Raw genomic sequence first — 14203 nt, 5'->3', positions numbered from 1 at the left:
AGACATTAAGTAGTTCAATCTAAATGGGACGTTCCTAATTTGGCCAATTTGTAGAAACCTAAACCTGGAAGAGCAGATTTAAACTAAACCTACAACAATAAGATTCTCCGTTATCTTTTCTAATCAAAAAGTTAAGACAAGTTGACTCAATTTCAAGACGTGGATGAAGAAGGAAACTGCTGACAGTTCAAGAAAAACCAAACAAGCAAACATCTTTATGTATTATTGTTTATTGGCCACCATTTCACGTTTTCCACAGTAATTTGTATTATGATGGAATGCTTTGTTAGTCCCCCCCCCCCCCCCCCCACTGCTCCACAAACATCCATTAACCTGCTCCACTTACAGACCCCCCCCCCCCTCCTCCTGCCAATCACACAGTGCATTCACTCCAACCACACATTCCTCACAGCATTTGTAACACACACATGCATGCACACACACGAGCGCTAAAGGGATGTGGGAGGTCAACAGTATGGACGGGGGGGGGGCGGGGCGTGCGACCGTTACTCCCCACCTCAGATATCAACAGGCTCCTCCCTCAGACCCCACTGGCCAGTAAACTCCAATCTGTCCGCTTCAGGAACGGCGGTGAATCTCTGATCAGGCATTAATGCAGTGCGAGCCGTCAGGACCGCTTCAGGGTCAGACCGGGTCTGAGGGGAGGCGTCCTCGGGCCAACGCTGCCCCAACCGGAAACAAGGGGGCACAATGGTGCAGTACAAATGACAAGAAGTCTCGACAAAACCAAAACAAAAAACTGTGACATTAAATAATAGTTTCCCCAAACTGTTGTTAGCTTAACAAAAAAAAAAAAAAGGATTCAGTAGAAATGCTGAAATGACAGGTGAACAGAAATATTTGGAAAGAAATGAAATGAAAATGATTGGTCATGGCTACAAACGAGGGCGGAGGCTCTTTGTGCTGCACTGGACAAACTAAAGACATTAATGGCCCCTTTTCCCCTGAGAGATCGATCGGTCCTCACACAAATCCTACACAACCTCTGGTCGTCTGAAAACCTGTCAAAGGGAGGACAACACCGGCAGCCCCCACCTCGTCGACGAATCCAGGTGACACCTCAACTCCACAATGAACACTTTCAAGAGGGGGGAGAAGCAAACATTTCAACAACTAGATCTCAATGCCTTTTTTTTAACATTTAGTTTAGATATAAACAAGGCAAACTGCTGATATGGAGCTCTATAGACAAGGCATCGAGGTCTCCCACAGTGGTGGAGCGCTGATCCAAAGAGTCCCCCCCCCACCTGCAAAGACGAGACCATTGTGGTCAGAAGTTGCAAGGTTTAAGATGTGGATGGAGAAAAGAAAGACCGTCCATCGGGGCCGGCTTTCTGACAGGGAAAAATAAAATAAAATAAAAAACTGGGAAATTAATGTTCACAGAACTGGGAGAGTCCTCAAAGAAGTGAAGTGGTGACGGTGACTGGTTGAAAGGGTCGGGGTGGGACTCGTCTCCTCTCGCTCTCTCCTTTCGTCTCCTCCTCTGTCTGGTGTTTACAACTCGTCGTGTCCATCCTCGCCTCCATCCTCCAGGTCAGAAAGGTCATCCGCATCGTCCAAATCCTGGGAAGCACAGGAGTCTCAGTGAGCAGGAAACCCAAAGCCTAAATTCTTCCGCATCACAGATGCAGGGTTTCGAGCAGCGGACGCGTTCATCTGGCAGAACCAACTCTGCCGTTTTAGCTTGCATGCAGACACGCACGTGCCGCTTTCAATCAGGACGCTCAGGTCTTCCTGCAAATCCCAGTAAGCAGCTGCAACAGCTGCAGGAGGCATTAGAGGTCTGAAGTCACTGCGACGCAATTAGACTTCAGAGAAAATACTTTGGTGTCTACAGTGAAGCGGGATTGTGGGTAAAACCGAGGACTCCCTGCAGGAGCCGAATGCATAGAAAGGAAAAAAAAAGCTCCTCAGGCTTAAATACTTGATCTACACATATTCATGTTTTAAAGTAATTGTAAAATTCTGTCATCTTGTCTCAAGGCTGTGAGTCTGCAGTGCTTCCCATCAGGTGGTTTGAACGACCTCACCTGGGATTCCACGTCATCATCGTCGTCCCCAGCAGGAGCGCCGCCTTCTTTCCCTCCACTCTCCAGGAACTTTGTGAAGCCCTCCAGCGTTCGCTCGCCATTGTAGTCAATCACCTGAAGCGAGAATGAACGTCAATAGATGTGCATCCGATGGATTTGGTCATTTTAATTCAGAGATTTGTAGTCGATTGGTTTTGGTTTTCAAGTTGGTTCGGATAGGGACAACCACAACCACCAAGCGTTCAAGTCTACAGCAGAACTGCAGGTCTTTCTGTAGAACTGGTTCCCACGCACACCAACAGTCTGATCTCTAGAGTTGTCACACAGCTATGTGTGTGAAATATGTTCTCCCCATCCAGTGAGCTGCACCACCTGCTCGGGAACCAGGTGGTGGTTTAACCCTCAACCCCATAATGCAGGGAAGCATTGGGCCCCATTTTCATTTTTTAGAGTCTTTGGTACGACACGACCATGGATTTGAACTCACAACCTTTTAACTGTCAGGGGCAGATGCCATCACAAGGCCACCGAGTTAGAAGGATAATGTAACGACCTTTTCCCCCCAATAGTAGCAATGATCTGGTATTAGGAAATCTAGATTTCTCCCAGTAAAGCTGATGTTTCCTGGTGTCCATCCACGGTAATCTGATACATTTTATGGTTTCACATCTACACGAGGCAGGAAACCGAAATTCATCTAGAAATGTGTATCCAAGGTAACAGTTTCCTCCTTGTGGAAACCAAACAGAACAGCAGCAAAGTGTTGCCTTTTTTTTATACGAAGAGGAGACCAGGGGATTATTATCATTATTTTTTTTAAACGGCAATTGTAATTACCGTATTTTCCGGACTATAAGTCGCACTTTTTTTCATAGTTTGGCAAGGGGTGCGACTTATACTCCGCAGCGACTTATATTAGAAATAAATTGAAATAAATACATTGTTAACCCTCCTGTTATGTTCATTTGTGAGGAACAGAGATGATGTTCCTGGGTAAATTTGATGTATGAGGTATGTTAAGTGTTAAAAGTATGTTAAGTGACTCAGAGAATCAGCAAACTTTTTTTTACAGTAAGATCTTGAAGGCTAACAACATAATATTCTATTTTCCAATGATTTCATAGATTCAGAAATGCAATAAAAGTGAAAACTGTTTCTACAAATACAGGATGAAAACAGAGTATTAGTTGGCCAATGATGCTTCATGAAAGGAATAAATAATTAAGTAAGAGAAAGAATTACTGTGAAATTATTAGATAAACAGTCTGCTATGATTGTGTCATATAAGGTTGTGAAAGTTAAAATGCGACTTATAGTCCAGTGCGACTTATGTGTTTTTTTCTACTTTATAATGCATTTTTGGGCTGGTGCGACTTATACTCCGGTGCGACTTATAGTCCGGAAAATACGGTATTTCCATACATATCAGATGATCAACTACAACACGTAGACCAACGGCTTCCAGGTTTCCAGTCTTTGTAAGCGGCCTCCGTGACCCCAGAGCTTAGTCATGGCCAACATGAGGGCGCTTGGTCAAAAACACACCCGAGGATTATGTTTTACCGACTTTTAAGTTAAGAAGGCGGCGCCATGAAGTAAATGGCGAGCTGCTCACCTGTCGCTCCTCTCCTGCAGGGAAGAACTTCAGAGTGGGAAAGCTGTGGACTTTGACAGATTCGATCTCATTGGCTGTGGAGTCCATCTTAGCCACAACGATGTCAGAACTGTCCTTGTATTTCTCTCCCAGTTTGTCCCAAATGGGGGCCAGCTGTTTGCAGTGTCCACACCAGGGTGCATCTGGAAAGAAAAGAGGAATTATGCACAAATAATTATGCAGATCTTTGCATCACAAACTGTAACTAGTTAGGAAATAGTTTCCTACTTGAATTATTCAGGGTATAATATAAACTTCGTGGCTTTGCTCCAGCTTGAATGTCTAGGAACTCCCCACCCACCTTATGCCTAAACCATAAGCCGTTTTTAAACAGCCAGACGTGGAAAATTTCTCCAAAAATAGTCAGCGTTTGGCCGAGGATGGCTGTGAAGATTGCCTTGCACTTATATATAACCAAGTCTTTTCAGGGTCAGTGTCTGGTAGCCCTTTAATTTGCTGAGATGCGAGTTGGGGGGGAGGGGGGGTGTCATCAGATGCTTCGAGAATCTGACCCTTCAATATTTGGCTAGTCCAGTTTCCCACCCAAGACGGAGGCTTTGCCAGCTTTCAGCCGCTGCAGAGCTGAAAAGTAAGACTTCAAATAGATGTCAGGAGTTGAGGGAAAACGAGGAGCCCTTACAAAACTCGATGAAGACGTTCTTTTTGGGGTCGAAAGCAACCTCCTCAAAGTTTTTGCCGACCAAAACCTTGACGGGGTTTTTGTCCCAGTCTTCAGGGATGTCCTGGCTCATGAGGTGAGGCTGTAAGGAGATGAATTTACAGATGTTACTGCAAAGAATTGTAGCATAAATAAAAAAGCTTGTCAAGTCCCACTTGCATGAAAATTGTGTTTCTGGTGTTTTTAACATGTTCTGTTCTGATGGAGGACATTTATAAAGAAAATTACACTAAAAAATTGCATTTTTCTGAGTATTGATTTATTCAAATTGTTGTAAATCAGGAGAAAAAGGAAAAATAACATTTGAAAAATTAATAGGATGGGCGGGCCACAAGTTCCCTGTATCAGAGACGGGGAAGGAGGGGCGGGGTTGCTTTGCCCCAGCGGTCCCACCCATAAACCATTGGCAAATTTCTGCCCCTTTGTAGAAACTATGGCTGTGTCCAAATCTGAGGGCTGCATCCCTTCTGGGCTGCATTTGTAGGCGGCTTACGTCACGGCGCCGCGACAAGTCCTGTCCAAACTCAACGACTCCTTCAAATGCGGCCAACGAACACGGCCTTCTTTTTCCCCGACTTCAAAGATCGGTGTGGTGTATCCTATGCTGTACATATCCCAGGATGCATTGCGGCCGAACCAGGAGATTTTCTGACAACAATGGCGGACTGTGAAGCGGGACCCGGAGTTGGAGATAATTACTCCTTTTTATAATTAAACCCCCAAGATTAAAAGTTGGATCAAATAAGCCAGGAAAATGTTGAGCTCCATGACGGTTTTACTACTCCTCTCTTTTCGGGAATTACGGTTGCTAGGCGACAGGACATCCGGCTGAAATCATCTAAAGGCTGGACTCGTCCAAACTAACAGCCGATAACATCCGGCCTACCCGTTCAATGAAGGGCCAAAAGGTCGCCCGGGAAGGCCGCAGATTTTGAAGGAGGTAGCCCTCAAATTTGGACATGCCGTGTTTTAGAAATCGACAAGTTTTTTATTTTTATTTTGGCTAGTAATGGCAAAAATCATCACTAAAAGAACACTGGGAATGCTTTGAAAATAAATCCCAAAAAGATGATCGGAATGCATCCTAAAATGTGTTTCTTGTTTTTACCTTAAGTTTGCCTTCAACAAACTGTGTGCAGAAGGCCACGATGCTCTCTGCGGTGATGTCTTTGCTCTCTGGTTTATATTTGGTCATTTCGTCCTCCAGGGTGATGAGGCGGATGGCGGGGCACTCTTCCTTCTTCAAGCCGAAGAACTCCAGGATGCGCTGGTTGTCGTCGACGTCGCTGTCGATGAAAATGAAGAGAATCTGGACAGAGAGGCAGGGGGCGGTCAACATCCGAGTTGGTTCCAACACGCATTCATGGTGCAGAGACCGTTTCCCCACCTGACCCTTGAATCCTGCTGCAGCTTTCTTAAACTGCTCCATCTTCTCCTGGAAGTCTGAAGCAGCTTTGGGCAAAAACATGAGGATGTGGGACTTGATGTCTCCGCCGAAGATTTTAGGCGCGGTCTGCACAGAATGAGAGATTTAGCAACGTCGCACCGACAGCTTTTCATTGGGACGTCACGGCGGAGTGATGGCAGGTACCTGCTCGGTGAACTCGATGACCAGAGGCAGCTGGTTGGCTTTGACAAAAGCAAGGAGGCCGTCTTTGGTCAGCTCCCCATCAAAGGTGTTTCGCCCTTCGTCAAACTGTGGAGCAAACGGACATCAGCCGCTGATCTGTTTTAATCTGCCTGAGAACAACCAAAATAGAATCTGAAAAAAATAAAATAAAACTTACTGGGAAAAAAAAGGAGGGGGTTGATGGGAGGGATACGAAACGAAGCAAATCTGAAAGCCTCTGTTTATTAAAGCGAACACCTGCTTTCACACGCTCCCGCATAACTGCGGGGCACACGTCAGCGCCGTTTATAACCGCGAGGAGATACCGGCGTGAACCGGAGACCCGACAATGGCAGTTAGAGCTGGGCTGTCTGAGCCAACTTGAAAGGGGATCATCCGACTCTTTAAGGGGTCTAGATATTAAAAGCGGCTTCACACTGAGGCAACCTCATCCCAGTGACACACCATCTATGAAAGTGACTCTGCATCAGAAACCCCCCCCCCCCCCCCCCCCCCTCTCCCCAGGTTGGATCTACATGGGAGCAGCTATAGAACGATGCACACAAATGCACCTGAAAAAAAGAAATTCATTCAGCTTTCCACTCGCATTCTGGACTTTAAACCTGGTTGAGATAAGGAAACAGCAATGACCTTCAAGCCCAACATGTTGAGTGTTTCTGCACGACCACCACATTTATCAGCTGTAATCTTTCCACGCCGTCAGTGGTTTTTGACACACAGCCTCCTCCAGATTGAGATCAAAGTGCAGCCCATCACACACCACAAAATCTGACCATTTTGAGCATCAGAATGAGCTCCAAACCTGCAGCCAGCTGCATTTTGGAAAAGTGTCTGGTGATTTTGTCAAGTTCCAAGCATCTCAGCAGATATAGAGCCACTCTTGGAAGGAAGTGTCAGCATAGCTGCTTACTTTAATGAGTTGTTAGATCTATTCTTATGATACCCCAACCCATGATATTTCTACGCATCTGAGGGGGCAAAAATGTAAATATCTTCACATATAAAAAGCTTCCCTTTTTAGCACAAACGATTTCCAGTTAGAACAGACATTTTATACTAATATTTTTGCTTATCTTAAATGTTTTTGGTGCAGACTAAAACCCTGATCTGCTGGAAAGGTTTGGATTTACTTATAAGGAAAAATGTGTGCGGTCAAGAAATCAGGAGTTACAGAACGCCGTCCAGTGGATCACAAAGCAAACATGAAGTGAGAAACTGTAGATGCACATATTGTGTGTTTACTCTGTGTGGGTTTGATATCTAATCTTAATGAATAAAATTCTGTACAGAAACAAAACCAAGCAGGAAGCTGCTGTATTTAGTCTGTTGCAGGTCCTTTCTATAGGAACATGACTGGAACGATTGAGTCGTCATTTGTGTTGGATTGATTTAGACTCCATGTGCCACAGCGAATCGCACGACAAGCAGTTTTATTTCATGTTTTAACACTTACATTTGTATTTCAGGGAAGGCTTTCAACGCTTCCTGCCCACATCTGGACTTTTGCCAGTATTTTTTTTAAGTCTCGTAGCTCTTAGTTTGTGAACATTTGAAATAATTAACAGTTTATTTTTTATTATATTTATTGTTTCATTATATTTAGAAGATAATGTTGTGATTTTAACATGAATTTGGCTATAAATGGGCTTCGGCCTGTTGGCGATAATCTATAAATAAACTTTTTAAGCCATCAATACCAAAAAGTATTTGAAACTGGCATTTTGTCCATACCTGACGAGTTAGAATCTAAACTTTCACCTATAATCAGATTCAATTATTCTTTTAACTAGAGGTATTCCTGGATGTTTTACAATTTTACCTGGACAACATAATATTACTCCAGTTAAGAAAAGGTAAATGAGGAATAAACCAAAGCTTCGCTCAGAGTGATAGGAATATGGATGTACAGGGTCAGTGCTAAGATCCAAGGCCCGGTATTTCTGTTCATGCGCTCCCAGCCACCAGCTGGGATTACAGACAAGCAGCAAATGTGAGTACGTTTCATTGAATAAGACCGAGTCCATCTTTGGAATTTAGGTCAGCCTTTGACGCTGTCGGGAGGCTGCTTTTGAGACGTAGCTTTATTCGTATTTTGATAGTTCAGCCATAACTCCAGCACTTATGTAATGGTCAGGTCGAGGTGTCGGCCCAAAGGTCACAGAATATATAAAATGTTAACGGACCTCAGGGAGGCCAAGATTAGCAAGTGGTTCGGTTGGGGAGAAGGCTGCGGTATCGGCTTACAAAAGGGTGTAAATTTTAAAACGGCGGGGCGTTTTCAGCAGGTCGGCTGTAAAAGCGTTTTATATCAAAGACAAATAAATTGTCTTTTTTTTTAATCTAACATCTCCAATGCCAGCTCAGAAGAGCAAAAACTGTTTAAAAAAAAGAAAACTTGAACCAACCTTCTTGAAGAGGACAACGCCGTCCTTGGATACCTCAAATTTAGAGTAAACAGCGTCGCTGGAGGTAATGGCGAAGGGAACGTCATCCATGGCCTCAGCTGCTTTTTCATAGGCTTTGGCATCGTCTGAGTTGGCATCCTACAGAAACGCAGATAAGATTTGAGCAGGAACTTCATTAAAACGATCACAACTTCAAACATGATACATGTTTTAAGCCGGCGAGAGATCGGAGTGGCACCTTGAAAAAGCCGATGACTGCCACCTCGTTGTCAGCGATCAGAGACTCTGCATCAGTGACCTCGGTCAGGGAGGTGACGGCAGGCCCTGTGCGCTTCTTCAACCAGTTGACCATGTCATCAGCCTGCCTGCCAGCTGTAGACAAAACACAATAGGTCAAGCATTCGAGTGCGTGTGTAGGGAAGACGGGCTTCAGGCTGATGAAACAAACGGACCTAGAAGCATGGAAAAAAAAAGAAATTTAAGGATGTTACAGCTGATACCTGCGTAAATTACAGGCGTGAATGTTTTAACTTAAATACTTTAGAGGATTTCAAAGTCCCACTCCAACTATATTTTTATCTACTATAAAATCGTTCCCACTTTTTTATTACGATTACGCAGGTTTTAGTCAAAATCCTAGGCCTAGCCCAGAATTTTGACTCCAAGTTGTGGGCGGGACATATGGTGCGGATGTAAACTGCTGCTGATTCCCATGATCCCTTTGTTTACCCTCTCTCCCGCTAGCATACAACAAAAATGGCAAACACTTGAAGCCATCTGGCTGAACAGTTTTGAGCCAGATTCCAGCACAGACAAAGAAAATGAAGCCGTCAATCTATCCATTTGTCTGCAAGCAGATGCATCAGAATGGAGCGGAGCAGCGAGACTCTGGCCCACCCATTCCAGCTGCTGCATCACTACAGAGTTTTTTCAGAACAGCGGGTTTCAGTCTGCTTTTGATCCATTATGATTTGAATAAAGAAAAACTCTGAAACCCAGTTTTAATCCAACATTCCTTTGTATGATTTTTTAACTCAGAGAGGGCATTTTAAGCAGTTTTCCTTTCAAAATACCAGACTTTAAAATACCAGTTTTGTTCAGAGTGGGTTTATGGCAACTAGTCTAAAACTAAAAACAAAACTACACCTGAGGTAACATGCAAATTAGCCACTTTCTTTAGTGGCCTGAGGATGAGGCGCTTCAAGGATTCTTTGAAATTGAAATAGTCATTTGCACAAAAGCACTTCTTCCAAACTTCCTCTCCCCGCCTATTCTGAATGGATCTGGGCACAGGCCAGCTGAGCGAGGCAGACGTGAGGAGAGGCACATATGTCTGCCTCAGCTGGGAGTCGGCATGGGAGGAACGTGAGCGGGAGGCCCGGCCCCGGCCCATACGCTGCCTCATGCCTGCGCGCTGTTCGACTGCGATTGGCTGGATTGCCATTTAGATCGAATTACCAAAAAAAAAAAAAAAAAAAAAAAAGGAGACAGTCGGCCTCACTCTCGCTAGTTTGACCGGATTCTTTTGGTCAGACAAACAGCATGTTAGCATTTTCTGCGATTCCACTCAATCTGTGGTAGTACAGTCGATTACATCAGCTTAGGAGGGAAAAAACAAACTCCTGCTGCAGTGTAAATAAAGCCTCAGTTTGCAGGCAGGAACATGGAAGCCCTTTTAAAAACTGTTTTAACAGTAGTTCAAATACAAAAGTAAAGCTTTAACATCACAGAGTTCTTCCTGGTGTCACTAATCTTTCAGAAGCCATTTGTCACTGCTACGACTGACTCGTCTTAGAACAATGTACCGCCTCATTATATGCTCTGCCAATCAGAAACAGATTTTATTCAATAAGAAATGTGCAAGTCTTAATAAGAACCCCCCCCTTGACATTTTCCTTAGGCATGATGGGAAATGAAAGCTTCTCCTTTTTACGTACAAGCATATTAATTAGTCAAGAACCTGTCAAGCTTTCAATGTAATTCAAAAAAGCTTTTTTTTTCCCCAGAGCTACAAAGTAAAATCCTGAAACAGGGCTTTTATTGTGAAATTTATGAAGGCAGATTCAGAGTTAGACTGAAAATATGGTGAAAAGATTTACAAAACTGATGCCTTGAAGTAATAATCTAATTAAAGTTAAAACAAAGTGGCACAAGAGAAACTAACCCAACACACTGAAAATATTGGCACAAAACAAACTCACCCGAGTACTCCTTAGGAGATTCTTTATCTCCTCCTTTAAAGAACTTGATGGTGGGATATCCTCGGACGCCAAACTCTTGAGCCAGCTCGGTCTCCTCTGTGGCGTCTACCTTACCCAGGCGGATTTGGGAACCCTCGGCCTTCAGCATGCCGGCGGCTTTGGCGTACTCTGGAGCCAGGGCCTTGCAGTGGCCGCACCATGGTGCGTCTGTGGATCGCATTCAGAGGTCTGCTTTACGACGCACGCCACCAAAATGGTCAAAGTACCACACTGACATATAAACAAACAAGCTTTTTAATTGTGATCATCCTAAATAAATACAATACTCCATTAAAAAAAAGGGGAATTCTTCAGGGTACATCATTTAATTTCTTTAAAATATGGAAGGAATTAACAAATTTAACTCAAATGTAGGAAGAAACTTAATATATACAAACTATACTACATTCATTATAAGTTATTCAACATAAAAGTCTAAAATTAGTAAGTATACAATTAAAAACAAATTTGAATACGTCATTTCTAAAGAATAATTAAAAATAGCGCCTTAACGTTTTGATAATTGTTTTTATTTGTCACTTCGTGAATGTTCTAACTGATATTTAAGACAAAAGACTATTGGTCCATTATTTAAATGCATAAAAGTACAAATATAAAGTACAAAAAATTGAATTAAATGGGAATAGTTTAAACCCAATAGGTCAAAAATTATGCCCTTGTACTTTATTAGGTGTGTGTGTGTGTAAGGGGGGGTGCATTCCTAACGGATGACAATTTATAAGAAGTGACACGTAGCATAATGACACCACCACCACTCCATGAACTTAACTTCCTCGTCAAAGTTGAGTCTACATAAACGTTGCTCTTTGGTAAAGTACACGTCAACCTAGCTGCACAAACCGACAGAGATCCCGCCCCTCCGAGCAAAAGGTTGGTTGTCCCGCCCACCCGCAGGTCATTGGTCAGTCACCCCAGGGGCCACTCCTGACTCGTCCAATCAAACGTCACTCAACAGGTCAACACTCCGTCAAGATGAGATCGGTGACTCATTGACGTCCCGTTAATTGGAATTGGACGGTTTTAAGTTTGCTTCGAATTGAAATAATAATTGACGCTCAAAGCGAAACCTTCAAGCATCGTATTGGAAACCACAACCGCCACTCGAAACTTATTAAAGATTCCCCTACTTTCACTGAGTTAGCAAGAGCTGCTGACAAAACAGCGAAGGCGCTGAGCAACTTCACTGCATATTACTGCAACATCCTAAACATGTTTAAAAAAAATCTATTTTGTAAAATACTCCCCTTTAATACAGAGCATTTGCAATTAATTTTCTATTTTGTATATTATTATAATAAAATGTCGCGTACGGCTAACTCGGATTAAGCTAAAAATCTGACGTTGAATTGATTAAAAAAACCTTTTACGGACGCACATTTCAAGTCATGCATGACTTTCGTTTTCTGAAAGTCATGCATGGAGACAGAATAGGGTCGTACCACTGTGAGTGAGAACAACAGCAACTTGTTTTCAAGGGACAAAGTTTAATGCTAACGCCGAGCACCGGCTTGATAGCTAGCTAGCTCCGAGTGAGTCCAGGCGCCTGCAGAGCGAAGCTAACGTTAGGCGAACAAGAAACAGCAAATTTTACTCACAGAACTCGACCAGAATGTTGGGGTGAGCTTGGAGAGCTTCGTCGAAATTACTTTTCTTCAGCACCAAGACATCTTCTTCCTCCGCAATCTCAGCCCTGCTGGCCACGGCCAGAGTGCAAAGCATCAAAAACTTCAGCATAGTTACGTCGAGCCGGTTTTTAACAGGGGGGAAAAAATAGTTGCAGAGGCGACTTGTAGCGAAAAAACTAAGAAAACCGTCTCAGTTTCTGGTTCTTTTTTGCCCTTCTTGTTTAAGGCTGGGAGAGAGTAGCTGGTATTTTGTGTCTACCGCTACTAACGTGGCAGTGCACGCAAAACCGGAGGGGTCAGCCCTAGCGCGCATGCGCCTTTATGAGGCAGAAAGCTGTTCGTGTTGAATTGTGACTGGACCGCAGCAGCCTGCACCAGGAAGTGAAAGATAGGGGCTGCGTGCGCGCCCCCGACGCCGTGCCTGCACATCCCAGTACAGAAGAGAAACAGAGGGACAAATTAAAAAACAACTTCTTCAAGAGAAGAGACATAGATCCAATGTGCTGAGTTTTAAATTATTTTATCACGTGTCATTTATTTTACTGACGGATTGCAAAAACAAAGGTGAGGATGTGGAAATCCTGTTTTTCCAGAGCAAAGTCTGAAAAATTACACTTTTTTTGGGACAATCCTTCAAAACTATAATAATTAAACCAACCCATTTTCCACTGTTTGCAAATATAAAATAAAAAAACCTCTAGTATTAAAACTCATTTTCCACATTTAATTGTCTTTGTTCCAAAGAAATAAACCAATTATGGAACAAAAAGGTAAAAAAAGATGAAACCTTTCATCATCAAAATGGTCAGCTACCTCAAATAAACCTTTAATAAACCCAGAAAATGTATAATTCACTTCAAAAACGGAGGTGGAGGCGAGGCTGATAAATAATAGCACACAGGTCTTGCAGCAAAAAATACCAAGCTGATGAGAGGAAGTTTAGACCTGATGCAACAATGGGTAATCCAGAACACTTCTGACTAATTTACTCTCATACAATCCTATTTCCTTATATTTTACATTTTCTGAAAGGTAATCTAAAGATTCAGTAGATGTGTTCACCATTATCTGTCATTGAGTTTTAGAAACATTTGAAACTTACACTCAGTTGCACTCTGCAAACATGCAGAGACTCTGCAGAGCTGGTTTGACTGCAGGTTTAGGGCTTTTAGTGCTGCAGCTAGCTCTTTTGCAACAAAAGAGAATAAAGGTTAAGACAAAAATCAGTGACACACAGGGTGCAGTGTATCCAAAAGTACAATGCATTTGCATTTATTCAAATTTTGTTGAAACGTTTTAAAACATTTTAAATATTATAAACCTGAGAGCAAAAAAAAAGCATTAAAATGTAAATAATTTCAAGACATAAAGACTTTAATAAGGGGGATCATAAATTCTGTCCTGAGGGTTGAACAAAGTTGCTCACCAACATTGTTTAGATCAGGGGCCTGCAACTCATAGCACTAAAAGAACCATTTAGGCCTGTTTTTTCCTGACCAAAACCCAGCAAAACTCACAAAGTCACAAAAAAACAAGATTTTGTGTCCATTAAGCCATTCATTTACAAAATGTAGCTTAAATACTTACAATAATTAAATTATAACAGTTTTATCTATTTTTTTACATTCAGTAGAACAATTTGAACTTTTTTTTTTAGTTATGACAGCAGAACATACAAGTTCCTTTTAAAATAAAATGAAAATATTTTCTTGAATTGAAAATGCAAGAAAGTTAAAGATGAAATTTTCTATCATTATGACTTTTGAGCGCCATCATTCTTTTATTTTTTATTTAACGTTCAAATACTAACACGACGACACTGCCTTAGAAACCGATTCTTTTTTAAATCTATACATGTAAATGAAATTGAACACATTAAGAATTTTGCCTCCATG

At 42.5% G+C, this 14203-nt stretch overlaps 1 protein-coding gene across 1 annotated transcript; it reads right to left on the bottom strand.

Moving 5' to 3' along the window:
- Window positions 1-214: 214 nt before the first annotated feature.
- Window positions 215-12719, bottom strand: p4hb (prolyl 4-hydroxylase, beta polypeptide). The gene is made up of 11 exons (XM_023954602.2): window positions 12279-12719; window positions 10624-10830; window positions 8661-8794; window positions 8423-8560; window positions 5979-6083; window positions 5775-5900; window positions 5496-5696; window positions 4349-4469; window positions 3670-3851; window positions 2055-2168; window positions 215-1587 (listed from the first exon to the last, which is right to left on the bottom strand). Exons 1-11 carry the CDS (start codon window positions 12415-12417, stop codon window positions 1519-1521), a joined length of 1536 nt encoding a protein of 511 aa, XP_023810370.1. The 5' UTR covers window positions 12418-12719; the 3' UTR covers window positions 215-1518.
- Window positions 12720-14203: the final 1484 nt, after the last annotated feature.

The sequence above is a fragment of the Oryzias latipes genome, chromosome 1 (assembly GCF_053564925.1).
Source record: "Oryzias latipes strain Hd-rR chromosome 1, Olatipes_Hd-rR_3.1".
Taxonomy (NCBI): domain Eukaryota; kingdom Metazoa; phylum Chordata; class Actinopteri; order Beloniformes; family Adrianichthyidae; genus Oryzias; species Oryzias latipes.
Note: the sequence above shows the minus strand (reverse complement) of the source record. Positions and strands in the feature narration are given on the sequence as shown.